Source organism: Oratosquilla oratoria, chromosome 2, assembly GCF_046742065.1.
Source record: "Oratosquilla oratoria isolate Oo_2021 chromosome 2, ASM4674206v1, whole genome shotgun sequence".
In the NCBI taxonomy this organism is placed as follows: domain Eukaryota; kingdom Metazoa; phylum Arthropoda; class Malacostraca; order Stomatopoda; family Squillidae; genus Oratosquilla; species Oratosquilla oratoria.
In genome coordinates this window covers 38472950-38494094 of record NC_134778.1, presented here as the reverse complement: position 1 = coordinate 38494094, position 21145 = coordinate 38472950, and the positions used below count along the sequence as shown (strand labels likewise).

General features: G+C 41.6%; 1 protein-coding gene across 1 annotated transcript in view; it reads right to left on the bottom strand.

Moving 5' to 3' along the window:
• The window catches only part of LOC143038503 (uncharacterized), a 64155-nt gene that overhangs the window by 2998 nt on the left and 40012 nt on the right, over nt 1-21145 (bottom strand). Inside the window, exons 8-10 of the mRNA XM_076207759.1 lie at nt 13357-18232; nt 9668-9813; nt 7390-7594 (exon numbers count right to left, since the gene is read on the bottom strand). Coding sequence (XP_076063874.1) covers nt 7390-7594; nt 9668-9813; nt 13357-18232 — 5227 coding nt within the window. The remainder of the gene's footprint in view (nt 1-7389; nt 7595-9667; nt 9814-13356; nt 18233-21145) is intronic.

Here is a 21145-nt window from a genome sequence, read left to right as displayed (position 1 = left end):
GTCATGAGATATAGGTATCTGAAGACTATCAAGGGGTGATTGTACCTACTATGGGGGATACATACATATACCAAGGCTTTTCTCCCTTACAAGGGAGGTAGCCAAAAAGAAAGGCATAAAACCATACTCACCCATTCCATCCCTAAATACATAACACTCCCCTCCACCCTCCCTCTTATCTTAGCACCTCCTGGATGACAGGTCATCCCTGCACCTTGTCCACTGCCCTGGGCAACGCACAGCACATCCACAGCAAGGCCACTTCATTAAATCGGCAACCCCCCTCTCCGTCCCCCCATGCAAAAAAGGAGACATCCCTTCGGGCTACGTCAAATTTTGCTCACACATACTACCTCACCCCCCATTCCCCCTCATGCATCACATCATCATCCATATACAACCATTCTCCATTCACCTGTCTTCTGTCCTCTCCCGTCCTTCCTCAACAGACATTCCCCTCTTCCCCAAAGCCCCCTTCACCCCATCCATCCATCTCATCCTAGGACGTCCCCTCATGTTCACTCCCTCCACATCTGCCTTCACTGGTCTTTCTTCACTCATTCTTTCCATGTGTCCAAACCATCCTAATACTCTTTCATCAACCCTATCTCCCAACTCCCTTTCCACCCCTGTTCTCCACCTCACCTCCTCATTTCTCACTCTATCTAGCCTAGTAACCCCCATCATACTTCTCAGACACCTCATCTCAAACACATTCAATCAAATAGAGAAGAAAAGGTAAAAGGTGCAGATGGAGAGATGATAATGGAAGAGAAGGCAGTAAGGGGAAGATGGGCAGAATATTTTAGGGAGTTACTAAATGCGAAGGAGGATAGGGAGGGATAGTTGTAGTGGGAAATGCTAAGAAAATTACCATGATGAGTGAGGAAAATGGAGGAGAAATAAGGAAGGATGAAGTGAAGGCAGTTGTTAAGACGATGAAAGCAGGTAAGGCACCTGGTCTGGATGGATGCCATGCAGAATGTCTAAAAAAAGGAGGTACAGTGATGGTGGACTAGCTGGTGAGGCTATTTAATGTTTGCTGGAGAGAGGGTAGAGTGCTGGAGGACTGGAGGAGTGCCTGTATAGTTCCACTTTACAAGGGAAAAGGGGACAAGTGTGAGTGTAGTAGTTTCAGACGGATTAGCTTGTTAAGTGTAGTTGGGAAGGCTTATGGGAGGATCTTGATTGAGAGGATTAGGAGAGGAACAGAGGGAGTACTGTATTTTACGGCTTGCAAGACTCTGCATCTTGGAAGACGCACCCTAATAATTGAAAGAAATTTCTAAGAAAAAGTCATTCTTATACAAGAACACATTCACTATATACCAGACCACTGAACAAAAAACATAAGAAGCAAGGAGTCTGCTAGACTCTATTGTCTCAACTCTCATCATAAATTTGCTGAAGCACTCAACATCGATTCACAAATATGTAAATAAAAATACATACACACATATACCAAGGCTTTTTTCCCCCTTACCAGGGGGGTAGCCAAAAAGGACAAGGCACAAAAACATTCCCACCCATTTCATCCCCGAAAACACTCCACACCCCTCCACCCTCTCTCTTATCTTAGCACCTCCTAGATGACGGGTCATCCCTGCACCCTGTCCACTGCCCTGGGTCAGAAGCAGTGTCGCAGGACACAGCACATCCACACCAAGGCCGCTTAATTAAATCGGCGACCCCCCCTCTCCGTCCCCCCATATAAAGGAGAGGACGGGGAGAAATCCCTTCGGGCTGCGTCAAAAATTTTTGCTCGCACACACTACCTCACCCCCATTCCCCCGTCCAAACCACCTCATGCATCACAACATTTTCCATATACAACCATTCTCCATTCACCCCAGTCTTCTGTCCTCTCCCGTCCTTCCTCAACCGACATTCCCCTCTTCCCCAAAGCCCCCTTCACCCCATCCATCCATCTCATCCTAGGACGTCCCCTCATTTTCACTCCCTCCACATCTGCCTTCCATACCTCCTTTACTAGTCTTTCTTCACTCATTCTTTCCACGTGTCCAAACCATCCTAATACTCTTTCATCCACCCTATCTCCCAGCTCCCTTTCCACCCCTGTTCTCCTCCTCACTTCCTCATTTCTCACTCTATCTAGCCTAGTAACCCCCATCATACTTCTCAGACACCTCATCTCAAACATTCAAGTTCCTTCTCTCTTCCTCTCTCATGTTCCATGTTTCTGCTCCATACAGTGCTGTTGGCACAATCACTCCTTCATACAGTCTCCTCTTAGCATCCATTCCCAGATTCCTATTCCTCATTACACTTTTTAAACCACCAAGGCATTTACTCGCATCTCTCAATCTACATTCTACCTCCACCTTCACTCCACCCTTTCCTGCCACATTTGCACCCAAATATCTAAAACTATCCAATTCCTCCAGTTGCTCTCCCTTAATGCTCACTTCCAGATTACTGCCACTTTCACCCCTTGTACATCTCATCACCTTACTTTTACCCACATTTATCTTCAGCTTTCTTCTATCACACACTCTCCCAAACTCTGTCACCAGCTTCCTCAATCCCTCCTCCGATCCTGCCACAAGCACAGTGTCATCCGCAAACAACAGCTGGCTCACCTCCCACTTTTCTCCATTTTCCTTAACCATCTCCAATCCCTGACCCACTACCCTTGCATTCACCTCTCGCACCACCCCATCCATGTATAAGTTGAACAGCCAGGGTGACATAATGCATCCCTGACGAAGTCCCACCTTTACCTCAAACCACTCACTCTCTCCATTTCTAATCCTGACACAAGCTCTACTACTCTCATAAAAACTCTTGACAGCTCCCAGAAGCTTTCCTCCTATCCCATATATCCGCATAACCTCCCACAGTGCCTTTCTGTCTACCCTGTCGTAAGCCTTTTCCAGGTCCATAAAGGCCCAGAAAACATCCTTCCCCTTACCTATAGCTTTCTCACATATCTGTCTTACCACAAAAATCTGATCTACACAACCTCTACCTGTCCTAAACCCACACTGTTCCTCACCAATTACTCCCTCTGTTCCTCTCCTAATCCTCTCAATCAAGATCCTCCCATAAGCCTTCCCAACTACACTTAACAAGCTAATCCCTCTGAAACTACTACATTCACACTTGTCCCCCTTTCCCTTGTAAAGTGGAACTATACACGCACTCCTCCAGTCCTCTGGCACTCTACCTTCTTTCCAGCAAACATTAAATAACCTCACCAACCAGTCCACCATCACTATACCTCCTTTTTTAAGACATTCTGCATAGGTAAATTTTTTAAAGGTTTTAGTGGCGGGCGATGGCACGTATTGTTTACATTACGTAATCACTTATCCGATTTTGTTTGTATGACGATGACATACTAGTTGGTGATTAGTAAATATACCACACATTTTTCATTGTCCAAGGGTGGTTTTATTTTCATAAAAATAAATAAAAAAAATTCAAAAACATGCATGTAAGAATAAAAAAAATATCCTGAGAACTCGTCATTACTGGAAGGATTATGATATTGGAAACACTTGTAACAGCTAAGTACTGAGTTCACATTATACAAAAGGCTGAATTAAATAGTACTTAAGCTAACATCATAGTGTAATGACTCAACATACAAATCCAGAACACTATCGGTCAAGTGTCCAAGCTCACTAGAGCCTGGGTGTTGCCTTACAATACAACATTCGTCTTGGAAGACGCACTAGTATTTTTCAGGGTATTTTTTAGGAAAAAAAAGTGTGTCTTGTAAGCCATAAAATACGGTAATTGATGAGGAACAGTGTGGATTTAGGATGGGTAGAGGTTGTGTAGATCAGATTTTTGTGGTAAGACAGATATGTGAGAAAGCTATAGGAAAGGGGAAGGATGTTTTTTGGGCTTTTATGGATCTGGAAAAGGCTTTCGATAGGGTAGACAGGAAGGCACTGTGGGAGGTTTTGCGGATATACAGGATAGGAGGAAAGCTTCTAGGAGCTGTCAAGTGTTTTTACGAGAGTAGTAGAGCATGTGTCAGGATTAGAAATGGAGAGAGTGAGTGGTTCGAGGTAAAGGTAGGACTTTGTCAGGGATGCGTTATGTTGCCCTGGCTGTTCAACTTGTACATGGATGGGGTGGTGCAAGAGGTAAATGCAAGGGTGGTGGGTCAGCGATTGGAAACTATGGGGGATAGATTTGAATTTTAAGGCAGAGGTGGAGGAAATTAGGGAAAAAATGAGATGGATATCCATGGGGTAAAGGGGTCTGAATAAAAAGGGTATATCTATTGAACAGGGAGGGGACAAGGCAAAAGAAGTGCAAGTGGAGAATGCTTGTGAATGGACTATAATTTGATGTGGGTCAAAAGGATTTCTGTCTTTACTTTTTTAATGACTGGACAAGGCGAGAGTAACCATGTAAATTGTTTGGTCCTGCTGTGAATGTGCTGTCTTAATTTGATGTGGGTCAAAAGGATTTCTGTCTACTTTTTTAATGACTGGACAAAGAGAGAGTAACCATATAAATTGTTTGGCCCTGCTGTGGATGTGCTGTCTTAATGCATTGCTTCAGACCTGGGCAATGGAGCTGAGATGGAAAGGGAACAAATGGATGGGAGTGGGTGCATACCTTGGCTGGCTACCTCCCTTATGAGGGTATATATATATTTTTTCTTTTACCACCCCAGGCACAGGAGAGCAGATGTGAAATGGGGTAAGAGTATGACAGAAAATTTTGAAAGTAATAAAAAGATGCTTTGAAAAGAAATTATGAGAGGAAGAGGAGGTAAATCAGGTAGAGAGGAAAAGGTAAAAGGTGCAGATGGAGAGAATAATGAAAGAAACAGCAGTAAGAGGAAGATGGGCAGAGTATTTTAGGGAGTTGCTAAATGCGAAGGAGGATAGGGAGGGAAAGGTAGTTGCAGTGGCGAAGTGCCAAGAAAATGACAGTGATGAATGTGGAAAATGGAGGAGAAATAAGGATAGATAAGGTGAAAGCAGTTATTAAAATGATGAGAACAGGTAAGGCACCTGGGTTATATGGGCGTCATGCAGTGTCTAAAAAAGGGAGGTACAGTGATGGTGGACTGACTGGTGAGGTTTAATGTTTATCTAAAAAAGTGTATTGTGCCAGTATAGTTACACTTTACAAGTTAAAGGGTGATAAGTGTGAGTAGTTTCAGAGGGATCAGTATGTTAAGTATAGTTGGGAAGGCTTATGGGAGGGTTGTGATTGAGAGGATTAGGAGAGGAACAGAGAATAATCGTTGAGGAACAGTGTGGGTTTAGGACAGGTTGGGGTTGCACGGATCAAATTTTTGTGGTAAGGCAGATGTGTGAGAAAGCTTTAGGAAAACAAGGATGATTTTTGGGTCTTTATGGATTTGGAAAAGGCTTATGACAGGGTAGACAGGAAGGCACTGTGGGAGGTATTGCAGATATATAGGAAAGCTTTTAAGAGCAGTCACGAGTTTTTACGGGAGTAGTGGAGCCTGTGTTAGGATTAGAAATGGAGAAAGTGAGTGGTTTGAGGTAAAGATGGGGCTTCACCAGGGATGTTATATCACCTTGGCTGTTCAATTTATTCATGGATGGGGTGTTGCAAGGGTAATGGGCCAGGGATTGGAGATAGTTAAAGAAAATAAAGAAAAAAGGGAGATAAGCCAGTTGTTTGCTGACATTACTGTACTTGTAGCAGGATCAGAGGAGGGATTAAGGAAGTTGGTGAGTCTGGGAAGGTGTGTGAAAGAAGGAAGTTGAAGATAAATGTGGGTAAAAGGTGATGAGATGTACAAAGGGAGACTATGACAGCAAATTGGAAGTATTAAGGGAGAGATTGGAGGTAGATCACAGTTTCTCAACCTTTTACCCTTGCGTAACCTTTAAAGTAAATTGCATGTCTCAAGGAAAAGGAGAGAGAGAAAAAAAAAAATTATTTTCATCATAATAATGTAATATAGACATCCTATCTAACCTATTATTACAATAACCTTTGGCAGAACTTTAGGGTTCCATGGAACCCTGGTTGAGAAACGCTGCTTTAGATACTTGGGTGTGATTGTGGCAGGAAAGGGAGGAGTGGAGATAGAGGTAGAATGTAGATTGAGGGAAGCAAGTAAATTCATTGGGGGGGGGTTAAAAAGTGTAATGAGAAATAGATATTTGGGAATGGATGCTAAGAGGTGATTGTGCTGACAGCATTGTATGGGGCAGAAACATGGAACATAAGAGAGGAAGAGTTTAAATTTATTTGAGATGAAATGCCTGAGAGAGCAGGAGTGGAAAGGGAGTGAACATGAGGAGGCAACCAAGGATGAAGTGGATGGATGGGGGCAAAGGGGGCATTGGGAAAGAGGGGAATGTCTGTTGAGGAAGGAAGGGAGAAGACAGAAGATAGGGGTGAGAGGAGAATGGTTGTGAATGGATGATGCTGTGATGCATAGAAGGGAGTGGGTGAGGGATGGGGGTGACAGAGTATGTGTGAATGATATTTTGATGCAGCCCAAAAGGATTTCTCCCCATCTTTTTTTCTGCATGAAGGAACAAAGAGGGGGTGGGGGATGGCGGTCACCAATTAAATGAAGCAGCCTTTTTGTGGATGTGCTGTGTCTTGCTACATTGCTTCTGACCCAGGGCAGTGGGCAAGGTGCAGGGATGACCCATCACCCAGGAGCCAAGAAAAGAGGGAGGAAAAGGTGGTGAATGGGAGTGGATTTATGCCTTTGACTTTGGCTAACTCCCTTATGAGGGGGAAAGGTCATAAAAGGTGATTAAATGGAGTGGTGCAAAAGGATTGAGGCCCTTTCTACATTTTTCTCAATAAAAAAGTCAAGGCATGCTTTGACTCAGCCAATGGTACATATACCCACATATGTCATAAGCCTCTTTCCCTCATATACACCCACCCTTCACTCATTCCACACCCATTCAAAATTCTTATCTCTGCTCTTTGTGGATGAAGCTATTGCCCACTGCTTGGGGGACATCCACTGCTTCATTCCATGACAACCCTTCCCCCCTCATTCTCATTTGAGAATTTAGAGAGCAGACAAGAATAAAATACCATGAAGTTGTCAATCTCCCCTTCATTCACAACCACTCATATATTCACACCTCTCTCTTGCCCTCCCCTTTCCCTATTTGAGACATTCCTCTTGCACCCAATGCCCCTTTCACCTTGTCCACCCACCTCATTCTCAGTCTTCCACTTAAGTTTACTCCAACCACTTCTCCCTTCCATTCATTTTTCAACTCTTTCTAAGTGCCCAAGCCATCCCATTATTATTTGGTCAACCCTATCTTCCAGCTCTTTCCACTCCTGTTCTCATGCTGATCTTGTCATTTCTCATTCCATCCATCCTTATAACCCCTATCATATTTCTTAAATATTTCATCTCAAAATGGACACATGAAAACATACCTGTCTTCTTCAAATTTTGTGATATGTTTTGCAGAAACCTGGAACAGTTCAAGGAGCAAATCTGACATATCCTTAAAAGTTTTTGCAAGAGATGGCAGAAACTTCTGAACTTCACACAGTGGTTCGCTGTTCATGGCAATGAGGCAAGAATTTGCACGACATCCAAAAAGATTAACCACAAGCTGAGCCATGGGCTTCTTCAATTCTGCAATATTAAGATAAAATTCTGATAAAATCCCTTTGAAGTTGTTATACCATTGTACACACACGAGGCAACATGATGATATTTAAATTAGAAACAGGTTTAGAGAAAGTGGACAGAAAAGAATTATTGCTACAAGAAGAAATATTGACAAGAGGTTGCAGTCAAACTGGGGAGGGAGGGGGGCATATTAAATGTAAGGAAGTATAGCTCTCCACATAGAATTGTAGATTTGGGGGGAAAAACTGGATGAAAATATAACCCAAACCAGTATTATAAAAGAATTCAAAGTATGGTTTGATAACTGGAAAAAGAGATTGGTCACCATAAGCATTGCTCCAACCTTATACACTACAATTAAGTAAATACATATACAGGTACCAAAAACCTATTTTCATAAAAACATTCCTAAATTTGTTGGAATAATGAATTTATATATTCAGTTTTAAGAGCAGTGAAGACTTTTTACAAGAGTAGTTTGCATTAGAATCAGAAATGGAGAGAGTGAATGGTTTGAGGTAAAGGTGGGACTTCACCAGGGATGTGTTATATGGCCTTGGCTGTTCAATTTATACATGGATGGGGTGGTGTGAGGGGTAAATGCAAGGGTAATGGGTCAGGGATTGGAGATGGTTAAAGAAAATGGAGAAAAGTGGGAGAAGCCAGTTGGTGTTTGCTGATGACACTGCACTTGTGGCAGGATCAGAGGAGGGACTGAGGAAGTTAGTGAGATTTTAGGAAGGTGTGTGAAAGAAGGAAGTTGAAGATAAATGTGGGTTAAATTAAGGTGATGAGATGTAGAAGTGTAGAAAGTGGCAGCAGAATGGAAGTGAGTATTAAGGGAGAGAGACTGGAGGAAGTGGATAGTTTTAGATACTTGGGTGTGAATGTGGCAGGAAAGGGAGGAGTGGAGGTGGAGGTAGAATGTAGATTGAGAGAAACAAGTAAATGCCTTGGGGGATTAAAAAGTGTAATGAGAAATAGACATTTGGGAATGGATACTAAGAGGAGATTGTATGAAGGATTGTGCTAACAGCACTGTATGGGGCAGAAATATGGAACATACGAGAGGAGTTTGAATGTGTTTGAGATGAGGTGCCTGAAAGAGTATGGTGCCTGGATAGAGTGAGAAATGAGGTGAGGAGGAGAACAAGGATGGAAAGGGAGTTGAGAGATAGGGTTGATGAAAGAGTATTGGGACGGTTTTTTGGACACATGGAAAGAATGAGGATTAGTAAAAGAGATTTGGAAGGCAGAGGTAGGAGTGAACATGAGGGGGTGACCAAGGATGAAGTGGATGGATGGGGGTAAAAGGGGCATTGGGAAAGAGGGGAATGTCTGTTGAGGAAGGATGGGAGAAGACAGAAGATAGGGGTGAATGGAGAATGGTTGTGTATGGATGATGATGTGATGCATGAAAGGAAGTGGGTGGGGGATGGGGGTGAGGGAGTATGTGTGAAAAATAATTTGACGCAGCCCAAAGGGATTTCTCCCCGTCTTCTCCATTTCTGTACAAGGGGACAGAGAGAAGGGGTCGCCGATTTAATGAAGCGGCCTTGCTGTGGATGTGCTCTCTTGCAACACTACTTCTGACCCAGGGCAGTGGGTGAGATGCAGGGATGACCTGTTATATAGGAGGAGCTAAGATAAGAGGGAGGGAGGGGGGTGGATGGGAAAGGGAGAGCAGTACATGGAGATGGAATGGGTGGGAGCAGATTTTATGCCTTTGTTTTTTGGCTACCTCCCTTGTAAGGGGGAAAAGCCTTTGGTATATGCAGGTATATATTCAATTATTGCACAGAATTGTGAATGCTGTGCCATAAATTAAAGAAACATAGTACATACATATACCAATGGCTTTTCCCCCCTTACAAGGGAGGTAGCCAAAGTCAAAGGCATAAATCCACTCCCACTCATTTCATCCCCACATCTTCCACTCCCATTCACCATCCCTCCCTCTTTTCTTGGCTCCTCCTGGGTGATGGCTCATAATACCTATGAAAAAAGACAAAGAAAGGCAAGAAACAGAAAGGAGAGAGGAGGGGAGGGGGCAACAACAATAACAATATACCATACCACAAGATTGAGGTCCCCAGGATGCTGACGAAATTAAATAATGTGTATCATATTTCCTGAGACTAAGATGCACAAAGAGTGGGCTGTTCTGAATGCCCAGTTTGATAGTATTTGCTGTTCTCTCCAGCACCTCCCATTTCCTTATCCTGAAAATGTCAATATAAATCATTCTCTTTATGTCTACAGAAAAAAATATATATATTTATACACATCTGTTTTCCTTTTTCACCATAGCTCCCCCTACTCACTGCCTGGGTTAGAAATAATTCAGTAAGACACAGCACTTCCACAGCAGGGCCAGACAGCCAAAGTTGGTTCACTCCTATCACTTCATTACATGGTGACCCTTCCCCCTCATCCATTCAAGAAATTACAGACCAGACAGGAAGAAATTCCTTTGGGCTGTATCAATTTATCATCCATTCACAGCCACTCTCTAATCACACCTATCTCTTGCCCTCTCCCTACTCTGTCCAACAGACATTCTCCTTTAACCCAAGGCCCCCTTCACCATCCATCCATTCAATTCTTGTTCTTAACCTCAAGTTCACTACTACTCTGCCTTCTGTACTCTCTTTGCTTGTATTTCTTTACTTATTCTTTCCATAAACCCAAACCATCCCAGTACTCTTAGATCAATGTTACCTGCTAACACTTGGTCTCACCTCATTTCTCACTATCCATCCTCATAACCCCTACCATACTTCTTTAACACTTGATCTCAAAAACACTGAAACTCCCTTCTCATCCCCAGATATCTATTGCTCATGACACTTTTCACTCCCCTAAGACATTTACTAGTTTTCCTTACTCTATAGTTTACCAACACCCAGTCAACCATTCCCTACTACATATGATCTTATACCATATTAATGGCTTTTCCCCCCTTACAAGGGAGATAGCCAGTCAAAGGCATAAATCCACTCCCACCCATTTCATCCCCACATACTCCACTCCCATTCCCCCCCACCTCCCTCTTTTCTTGGCTCCTCCTGGATGACGGGTCATCCCTGCAAATTCTGGACTATGAAAAAGAAAAAAAAAAAAATTGTGTTTACTTAACCCCTTCCATACGGTGCCGCACACGTAGGCGTCATGGACTTAGATCTCGGTGGCAACAACCAATGCCAGCCGTACGACGTGTCGTAATAATACTCGCATCATAAAATATAGTCACCGCTTATATCAATCGTTCTCTCTTCACCCGTGAATTTTGATAACCATAGAAAATGCGATTACAAAAGAATTAGAAAGAATGTCATTATGGAGGGGCGACTACAATAAATATAATCAAGACGCCGATATGGCAGCCTCGCGAATACACTCGCTCCCCATGACGCCTACGTGTGCGGCCCCGTATGGAAGGGGTTAAAGAAATACATTCTTAAAAAACTAAGAGACAATTCCATACCAATATTCACACTGTTGTGGACCATCAAATGATACATATATACCATGTACTAAAGGCTTTTTGCTCCCCCCCCCAAAAAAAAGGGGGGCACATAAAATCCACTCCCACCCATTCCATCCCCACATACTCCACTCTCGTTCACCCCCCTCCCTTTTATCTTGGCTCCTTCTGGATGATGGGTCATCCCTGCATCTCGCCCACTGCCCTGGGTCAGAAGCAGTGTAACAAGACACAGGAAGGCTGCTTCATTTAATTGGCGATCCCCCCACTCCATCCCCTCATGCAGAAAAAGAGATGGGTAGAAATTCACTCAATAAACTGATCCCTCTGAAACTACTACACTCACACTTGTCCCTCCTTACCTTTTAAAGTGGAACTATACTGGCATTCCTCCAGTCCTCCAACACTCTACCCTCTTTTAATACATACATATACCAAAGGTTTCTATCCCCTTACAAGGTAGGTAATCAAAAAACAAAGGCATAATAATCCACTCCTAACCATTCCTTCCCCACATACTCCACTCCCATCCACCCCCTCCCTCCCTCCCATCTTGGCTCCTCCTGAATAATGGGTAATCCCTGCATCTCACCTACTGCCCTGGGTCAGAAGCAGTGTTGTACGACACAGCACATCCACAGCAAGGCCGCTTCATTAAATCAGCGACCCCCCCCTCTCCGTCCCCTCAAGCAGAAATGGAGAAGAGGGGGAGAAATCCCTTTGGGCTGTGTAAATTTATTTTTCACACATACTCCCTCACTCACTCCCTTTCATGCATCACAGCATCATTCATACACAAGCATTCTCCATTCACTGCTATTTTCTGTCTTCTCCTGTCCTTCCTAAACAATGCCCCTTTTACCATCCATTCATCTCATCCTTGGTTGCACCCTCATGCTCACTCCTACCTCTGCCTTCCACATCTCTTTTACTAATCTTTCTTCACTCATTCTTCCCATGTGTCCAAATCATCCCAATACTCTTTCATCAACCCTATATCCCAACTCCCTTTCCACCCCCGTTCTCCTCCTCACCTCCTCGTTTCTCACTTTATCCAGCCTAGAAACCCCTATCATACTTCTCAGGCACTTCATCTCAAAAACATTCAAACTACTCCTCTCCAATGTTCCACGTTTCTGCCCCATACACTGTTGTCTTTCAAACAATCATTAAATAACCTTACCAGCCAGTCCACCATCACTGTGACCCCCTTTTTTAGACATTCCACATGACACCCATCCAACTCAGGTGCCTTACCTGTTCTCATCTTCACAACTGCCTTCATTTTAGCTATCCTTATTTCTCCTCCATTTTCCTCATTCATCACTGTCATTTTCTTAGAGCTTCCTACTGCAACTACCTTTCCCTCCCTATCCTCCTTCACATTTAGCAAAACTCCCTAAAATACTCTGCCCATCTTCCTTTTACTGCCGTCTCTTCCATTATCATCTCTCCATCTGCATGTTTCACCTTTTCTTCTCTACTTGATTCACCTCCTCTTCCTCTCTTAATTTCTTTCCAAAAATATTTTTTAATATTTTCAAAATTTTCTGTCATACTATCACCCCATGTCACATTTGCTCTCCTCTTTGCCTCCTTTATCTTATGCTTTACTTCTCTTTTCTTTGTACCTCTCACGTGATTCATCGTATTTTGTAACCAATGCTTGGTTCTTCTCTTTTACAACCTTCTTTGTCTCCTCAACCAACCACTCTCTACCCTTCCTTCTATTTTCTTCTGTCCTTGTTCCACACACCATCTTTGCACACCATGTGACTTCCTCCTTAACCCCTTCCATACGGTGCCGCACGCGTAGGCGTCATGGGGAGCGAGTGTATTCGCGAGGCTGCCATATCGGCGTCTTGATTATATTTATTGTAGTCGCCCCTGTGTTTTTACATTCTCTCAAATGTGCCCTGAATCCCATTCTCTGTGGTATTCAAAATTCGCGGGTGAAAGAGAGAACGATCGATATAAGCGGTGACTATATTTTATGATGCGAGTATTATTACGACACGTCGTACGGCTGGCATTGGCTGCTGCCACTGAGATCTAAGTCCATGACGCCTACGTGTGCGGCACCGTATGGAAGGGGTTAAACCATCCCCATTCCTACTCCACTCCTCTCTGTTTCTTCTTGTACTTCTCTTTTTCTTTCTCATTCAAGCAGTTTACTTTAAAGTAAACTGCTTAAATCAAATGGTATTGCTAGAAAAACAAATACAGAAAGTTAACATACATTATTTGATCAAAACAACTGAAAACCTTAAAAACTTACCCACAAATATTATCAATGCAAGAACCTTCCGTAATGCTACAACCTGCACAGCAGATCTCTGCTTCCATTTCTTCAGTTGTCTTGAGTTTGTTTGTTTCTTTCACTTCATCAGGAATTCTAATTTGAGTCTCTGAACTACTAGAGTACTTTTTGTCCGCTGAGGTTAAGGACTCATTTCTACTCATATCTCTGTTCTTATGAAGGGATTCACTCATGGATTCAAAGCTGATCCGAGATGATGACAGATTGGCCACAAAGGTTATGAATGACTTTCTCTCTATCCTGGAATCATTTTGTTTCTTTGATGGGGTTTTCACATCTGAACTTAATGAAAATGATATATTTTCAAAGGTTCTTGGTTTTGTAGCTTCAGTTTGGCTTTTTTTATCAGTAGAAACTATTCCAAAATAATTTTCAGACTCCATGATACTTGATGACTTTTGCATTTCCTTTGCATTGAAAACACCACTACTTTCCAGACTACTTGTCTGTAGTGGCTGAATATTCTTACTAGTTTCTAATAATCCCATTCTTTTAGTCACATTATGGGGAGATTGAATGGCCTCTTCAAAATCATGTTCTCTTGCTTCATCAGATCTACTCCCATTTTGAATACTACCCCGTGAATGATGGTTTTCATCAACTGGATCATCATTTATAATTGACACACTTGTGTTACTATTTGCCAATCTATTGTCTTCTTGAATGATGCTTGTTGACTGAAGATGATTGATACAGACTTCCTGAGATTTTTCTGTGGTTTGAGAATCAGTCTTTAGTTCTATCACTTTATTTTCTTTTAAAGCAAAGTCCTTCACATTTTCAGTATTTCTTTCATGAACCATTTTCTGATTCTCTTCACAGTTTCCTATATCATTATCTTTTCCCATAGGTATGGAGTCCTCACAAATAATTTCTTCTGATAGCAAAGAATTACAACTTTTACTGATTGGAGGGGGAGTTTTCTGAGGACTTTCTTTATGCCCAACCCCAACCTTGTTTTCTATGGTTACATCCCAAGTTTCTGTGTCCTTTAGAGATTTTGGGGGAGTATTTTGTCTATTTTCTTCTAACTTTTCTGGAATATTTTCCACACCTATCTTTTTATCAGAACTATCATCTTGAACTACACCTAACTTGTGCATAAGGGAAGTATACAGCGGATTTTCAGATGCAAATTCTTCAAAAAATGATTTCCTCCGAGAACTTTCTGACTGTTTCTCTTGCATGCAAGGACTCCCAGATGTACCACTGTTCATGCTGTTACTAGAATCCATCAGGTCAAGACTGATATCATCCAACTCTTCTTCAACACAACTTTGTTCCTTCATCTGGTTTTTATTACAATTTTCATACATACTAACTTCTTTCCTTGAGCTAATTTCTGATTTACTTCTTTCATTATTCACTGATGTATTCATGGCTATGTGCTCATGTGCACTGGCAAATGGTTCTGAACATTCATCTGAATTATTGGATACTCTCTCCATCACTGACTTTTGTGAAGATAATTCATGGGAAGTTGCAAAGGAACCTTCTGCTGTAAGGAATCTTTTAGGTGATGGCTGGATATGTTCTTCACACTCATCCGAAGAACGCTTTCCATTTTTCCCATCCCTGCAATCTTTCTGAACATTTCTAACTTCCTTTTGTTCAGTTTGAGATGTATCTTTCACTAGCTTTGACATTTTTACTTCATTTTCATCAAATACATTATTGCAACTCAAATTTGATTCACTTAATGTACTACTCATATTTGGTAAAGTCATACACATTGTCTGGTTTCTTCCTCCTGTACTAGTGGCACATCTACCCTCTTTGATGCTCCTGGTTGCAAGATCTGAAGAATTGGATGTACTAATGTCAGAAGCATGATTAGACATCTTTGAACTTTCTTCAACATTATTCATTTCCTTGACAAATGAAATACTTCCCTGTGGTACATATTCTTGTACCATTCTGTCAGTACATAAATCTGGACAGGGCTGTAAATTTTCAAGATGAGATGTTCCATCATATTTTACTTCCTGTATCAAGGTCTTATTAGCAGGCTTTTCATTCTGTGTTTCAAGAAGCCTAATAAATGGTTGAGGCAAATTTTTTGTACTGCTGTTTAAAGCTGAAACATTACTTCTTGATGTTCCTTCACATTCTTCCTTCTCTGCTACCACTGGAGGAGAACAGGATGTAGATTTTGTCTCCATAGTTGAACTGCTCATTCTATCCTTGCTCTTCTCAAGCATATAGTTTATGTCTACTTCTGACTTTTGTTGCATCTGGTCTTCGCTCATATTAGGAGCTTGGATTAGTTGCCTGGAAATATTCATGTCTGGTGTTTTTACATTGTGCAGCTGGGAGGATAATATCGTTTCTGTGGTTTCCAAACAAGTTGTATTAATTCTATTACTATTTACAAGGTCTTGCTTGACCAACTCTTTATCATCTCTACTTTTTTCAGATCCTGTTGCTAAAAAGGTCTCTGTCACATTTCGAGGGATCCCATCTTGATCCCATTTAGAATCAAACTGATTTCTAACTTCATAAGGAGCTTCCATATGCTGAGATTTAATCGTTGATTTGGCCACTTCCATATAATTTTTGTTCATTTTTCCACTTTTCTCCTTAATTTTATCATTAATATCCTCCATTACAACAGAGGTTTCCATATTCATAGACTGAGGCAACTTAACAACTTCAGTCATTTCCATATTTTCTTGCCCAGGTTCTGTTTCATCTTTGCCAGAATTCACCGACTCAGACACCATTATTACATGATGATCTTCCATAGGAGCAACTGGCATAATTGCTTCACTTTTGTCATATAAAACATTTTTTTCACACAGCCCTATGTTATTTGTGTTTTCTTCACCTTGGAATTGAGAAGGTATGATTGCTTCTGTCATTTCCATATTTGTCAAACTCATGGTCTTATCTTTTTCATTCTGAAACTGTTTATTAATCTCTATTTCATGAGCTACATGCTGAGATGGAATCACAGCTTCTGTTACTTCCATATTTTCCATGTCTAATTTCTCCTCACATTTCTCTGAAATCTCATGACCAGTAAACTTTACATTTGGGGGTTCCACAGTAACTGAACTTGGTGCTCTGACTGCCTCAGTCACTTCTAAATTATTTTTCTTATTTTTTCCAAAATTCATGGACTTGGAGAGAATCTCAGCATGAGAACCTCTGACAGAAATAAATGGCATAACTGCTTCAGTAATTTCCATGTTAGGTAGGCTCATTCTAGTTTTATTACTTGGTACCACCTCCTTACTTATTTCTACACTATCTGTATTCTCTGCATCTCTGAGTTGGGATGGCACAACAGCTTCTGTCATTTCCATATTTGCTAGGTTCTCGGTTTTATCTTCTCCAGATTTAAATCTATCTTTAACTTCTATCCCATGAAAATATTCCATGCACTGAGAAGCAACCAGTGATTCTGTTGTTTCCATATGTTCCATGTTCATTTTCTGCCCACATTTCTGTGAAATTTCTGAGGCTGTAGTTATTAGGGACTGAGATAATTTGACTGCTTCAGTCATTTCCATATTTTCTGGCTCAGTTTCTATTCTATCTTTTCTAGAAACTTCTTGCATGGCAATACATGGTATAGCTACTTCAGTTGTTTCCATATTGGCCACACTCATTCTATCTTTTTTACCCAAATCAAAACCCTTACATATCTTTAAATCACTTTTATTTTCTGCACCTTGGTGTTGGAAAGGCACAACTGCTTCTGTCATTTCCATATTTGCCAATGCCATTCTAGTATTATTACTTAAAGCAACTTCTTCACCTGTTTCAAAGCCTTTATTTCCTATATCCTGGAATTGTGAAGACATAATTGCTTCAGTCATTTCCATATTTGTATAGCTCATTCTTGTCTTGTTATATGAAACCCCTTCTTGATTAATCTCCATACAACCTGCACTCACTAAATTTCGGAGTTCAGAAGGGACAAGTGCCTCTGTCATTTCCATGTTTGCTAAACACCCTTTTGTTTCCTCCTCTGTGAATGACATTACTTCTTCTGTCATTTCCTTATTTATTAAAGTCTTTGACCTCTTACTCTTCTCTAAAATTGAATGTTCCATTTCATAAACTTTCAACTGGGAAGGATTTACAGGTTTTGTCATTTCCATGTCTGCCAAGCTTGCTCTTGTTTTATTTGTAGTAATTTTTTGTCTGGTGATCTCCATTTCATCTGGGTCTCTTAAGGAAATAGTAGACAGAACTGGTTTGGTTATTTCCATATTTCCCAAATTCATTTTTGTTTTATCATTCATTGAAGCATTGTGTTTAGAAACATTTGGTTTATCCATACTTTCTTTGGATTGAAGAAGTGAATTCAAAGCTTCGGTCATTTCCATATTTTCTTGTTCCATTCTTCTTCCATCAGTTCCAGTTACTATTTTCCTATCATCCTCAATTTCCCTATAGCTTACCAAATTTGGGGCTAATAGAGCTTCGGTTACTTCTAAATTATCATATTTTGCAGTTTCAACTTTGCTGAGGGGATGAGATGGAAGAACTGCCTCAGTCATATCTATGTCTGTTAAGTTCATTTTTGTTTGATCTGTTCCTATGTTCTTTTCACTATGCAAAACTGACACATTTTTTATATCTGTTGTTTTCTTCAAGTTTGGTAGAGAGGATAAAATACCAAGCGGACTATCTGAGTCATTCAATTCTGTTGCTTCAACCATTGAATCTTTGTACAACCCTCCAATATTTGCATGTGTTACTTCCATGTCCAAGGTCTTGTTTACAGTAATTTCACGGACTTTACTAGGCTTTGAGGCAATGCTCTTGTGATTACCATTCCCTGATGAAGAAGCTGCCACTGATGAACTGCAAGTTTCTGTCCCTTGAAGGAAAAAATGTACATGTCAATAGATAAGAAACTAAGATTATATACAAATTCATCTATGGCCCTAAAACATAAAATATTCTTTTTCCTAACCCTACTACAAATGTGAGGGTGGAAAAGGAGCTGAGAGATAGGGTTGATGAAAGAGTTTTGGGATGGTTTGGACATATGGAAAGAATGAATGAAGAAAGATTCGTAAAAGAAGTGTGGAAGGCAGAGGTGGATGGAGCGAACAGGAGGGGCAACTGAGGATGAGATGGATGGATGTGGTGAAAGGGGCATTGAGAAAGGGGGGGATGTCTGTTGAGGAAGGAAGGGAGAAGACAGAAGATAGGGGTGAGTGGAAAATGGTTGTGTATGGATGATGATGTGATACATGGAAGAGAGTGGGTGAGAGGTGAGAGGTGGAGGGTGGGGGTTAGGGAGTGGTTATGTGTGAATGATATTTTGACACAGCCCAAAGGGATTTCTCCCCATCTCTTTTTCTGCATGAGGGGACAGAGAAGGGGTGTTGCCAATTAAATGAAGCGGCCTTGCTATGGATGTGTTGTGTCTTGCTGCATTGTTCATGACACAGGGCAATGGTCGAGATGCAGGGATGATCCATCATCCAGGAGCCAAGAAAAGAGGGAGGAAGGAGTGGTGAATGAGAGCAGAGTGGGTGGGGATGAAATGGGTGCAAACGGAATTATACCTTTTGACTTTGACTACCTCCCTTGTATGGGGGATAAACCCCTTGGTATATGTATGTACTGCAAATGTAGGTAAAAGGTGATGAGATATACAAGTGGAGAGGATGTCAGTGAGTTGGAGGTCTTACAGGATCAAGGCTGGAGGAAGTGAACATTTTTAAGTGTTTGGGTCACATGTGGCAAGAAATGGAGGTGTAGGGGTAGAGGTGATCTAGATCAAGAGAAACAAGTAAATGCCTTAGGGGGACTGAAAAGTGTCGAGAGAAATCAGCATCTGGGAATGGATAAAAAGAGATTATATGAAGGGGTGATTGTGCCAATGACACTGTATGGGAGATTTTGAATTTAAGTAACAAAAATCAAAAGTTTTCATGTATTTACTTAGTTGTATGTTACGGGAAGGGGAGCTACGCTTATGGTGTCCTCCCTTTGTATCTTGCAGTGTCTAGTTTGCTCTTAAATTCATGTATGGTTTTTGCACACACTATTATTTTGTCCAGTTTGTTAAGTGTCCACCACTGTGTGTGGATTTTTTTTTTTTTTTTTTTTAAGATCTCTTCTATAACTATCTTCTTTGAGTTTTTTCCATGTCCTCTTGTGTTTCTCTTGTCACAATTTAGTAAGTACTTTCTATCAAGTACTTCCATGCCTTTCATGATTCTGTAGTTGGTCAGTAGATTGCCTCTCTCTCTTCTTTGTTCCAAAGTCAGTAACTTCAATTTAACTAATCTTCATATGACAAGTTTGAAAGTGCTGGGCCCATTTTTGTGGCTCCTCTCTGGATTTCAATTTTCTTCATATTCTTTTTGGTACTGGACCATAATGTAACAGCAAACTCCAGTCTAAGCCTTATTAGTATTACTAATATGTTTTTTTTTATCATTTCTTCATCTACAGTGCTCGACAAAAGTTCGCGGCGCCTCAGCGAATCTAAACAAAAATGCACAAAAATGTAATTAATCATTATATTTATTGGATTTTTACTCACCTAATACTTGGTTGGGAGTCCTTTGCGCTTTAACACAGCCTCAAGACGACGTGGAAGTGAAGCAGCTAGGTTGTGGAGGGTTGTAGGCTCAAAATTATCCCAGATTTCCTGAATGGCTGCCTCGAGCTTGGGTATAGAGCTGACGTCTTTGCCTTGTAACCTCTTCTTTATAATGTGCCACAAATTTTCAATTGGGTTCAAATCAGGGCTATTACCTGGCCAGTCCTTTATAAAGTTCACTTCACAGTCGTTGAGCCAAGTAGTAAATTTTCACACAGAAGCTCCAAGTACACGTTTTGGTTCACTTTTAAGTTCTTGGGTAACACTACTAATGACCCCAAGCCCTTGCCGCTGAAACAGCCCCACACCATTAAAGTATCAGGGAATTTGACAGTACCCTTGACGTACCGAGGGTCAAGCGGGTCACTTCCATGTCGCCGGTACACCTTTGCACCACAGTTACAGGTGACACTGAAGGTGGCCTCGTCAGACCACAAAACGTCAAGCCAGTCGTCCTCAGTCCAGTGAGAGTATTTCTTGGCAAATTCAATCCTTCTGGCTTTCTGCTTCTTGGTGACAAGTGGCTTAGCAACAGGCTGGTGACTCACGTACCCAAGCTCATGCACCCTTCGTGACACTGTCCTCACAGACACCTCACCAAACACCCCAGGGTTCTGTTCCTTCACTACCCTTGCTGTCTTACGATGAGATGCCTCTAGAGTTCGTTTTATGATGGTATCTGCCCTTGTAGAAGTCTTTCTAGGGCGTCCTGAGCGTGGTTTGTGAGCAGGCAAAGTGTCTGCGGTACATTTTTTTTTGGTAGCTCCAATCCTGTGACCTTACCATTGCCTGTGACCTTACCATGGCCGATGCAGCTTATAGAAGCAAGCAGTTAATAGCCCAGATCATTGCTCTACGTGAATCAGGCAAGAAAACGAAGGAAATAAGTGAACAGTTAAGCTGTGCAAAGTCTACAGTGAGGAAGTGGTGTGCACGTGCAAGAGATTTGCCAGATGACATTTTGCCTGCTCACAAACCACGCTCAGGACGCCCTAGAAAGACTTCTACAAGGGCAGATACCATCATAAAACGAACTCTAGAGGCATCTCATCTCACCTGAATCATTTGAAAAAACAGGTGCCACAGTTTTTCAGCAGGACGGTGCCCCCTGCCACACTGCTAAATCCATCACTACTTGGCTCAACGACTGTGAAGTGAACTTTATAAAGG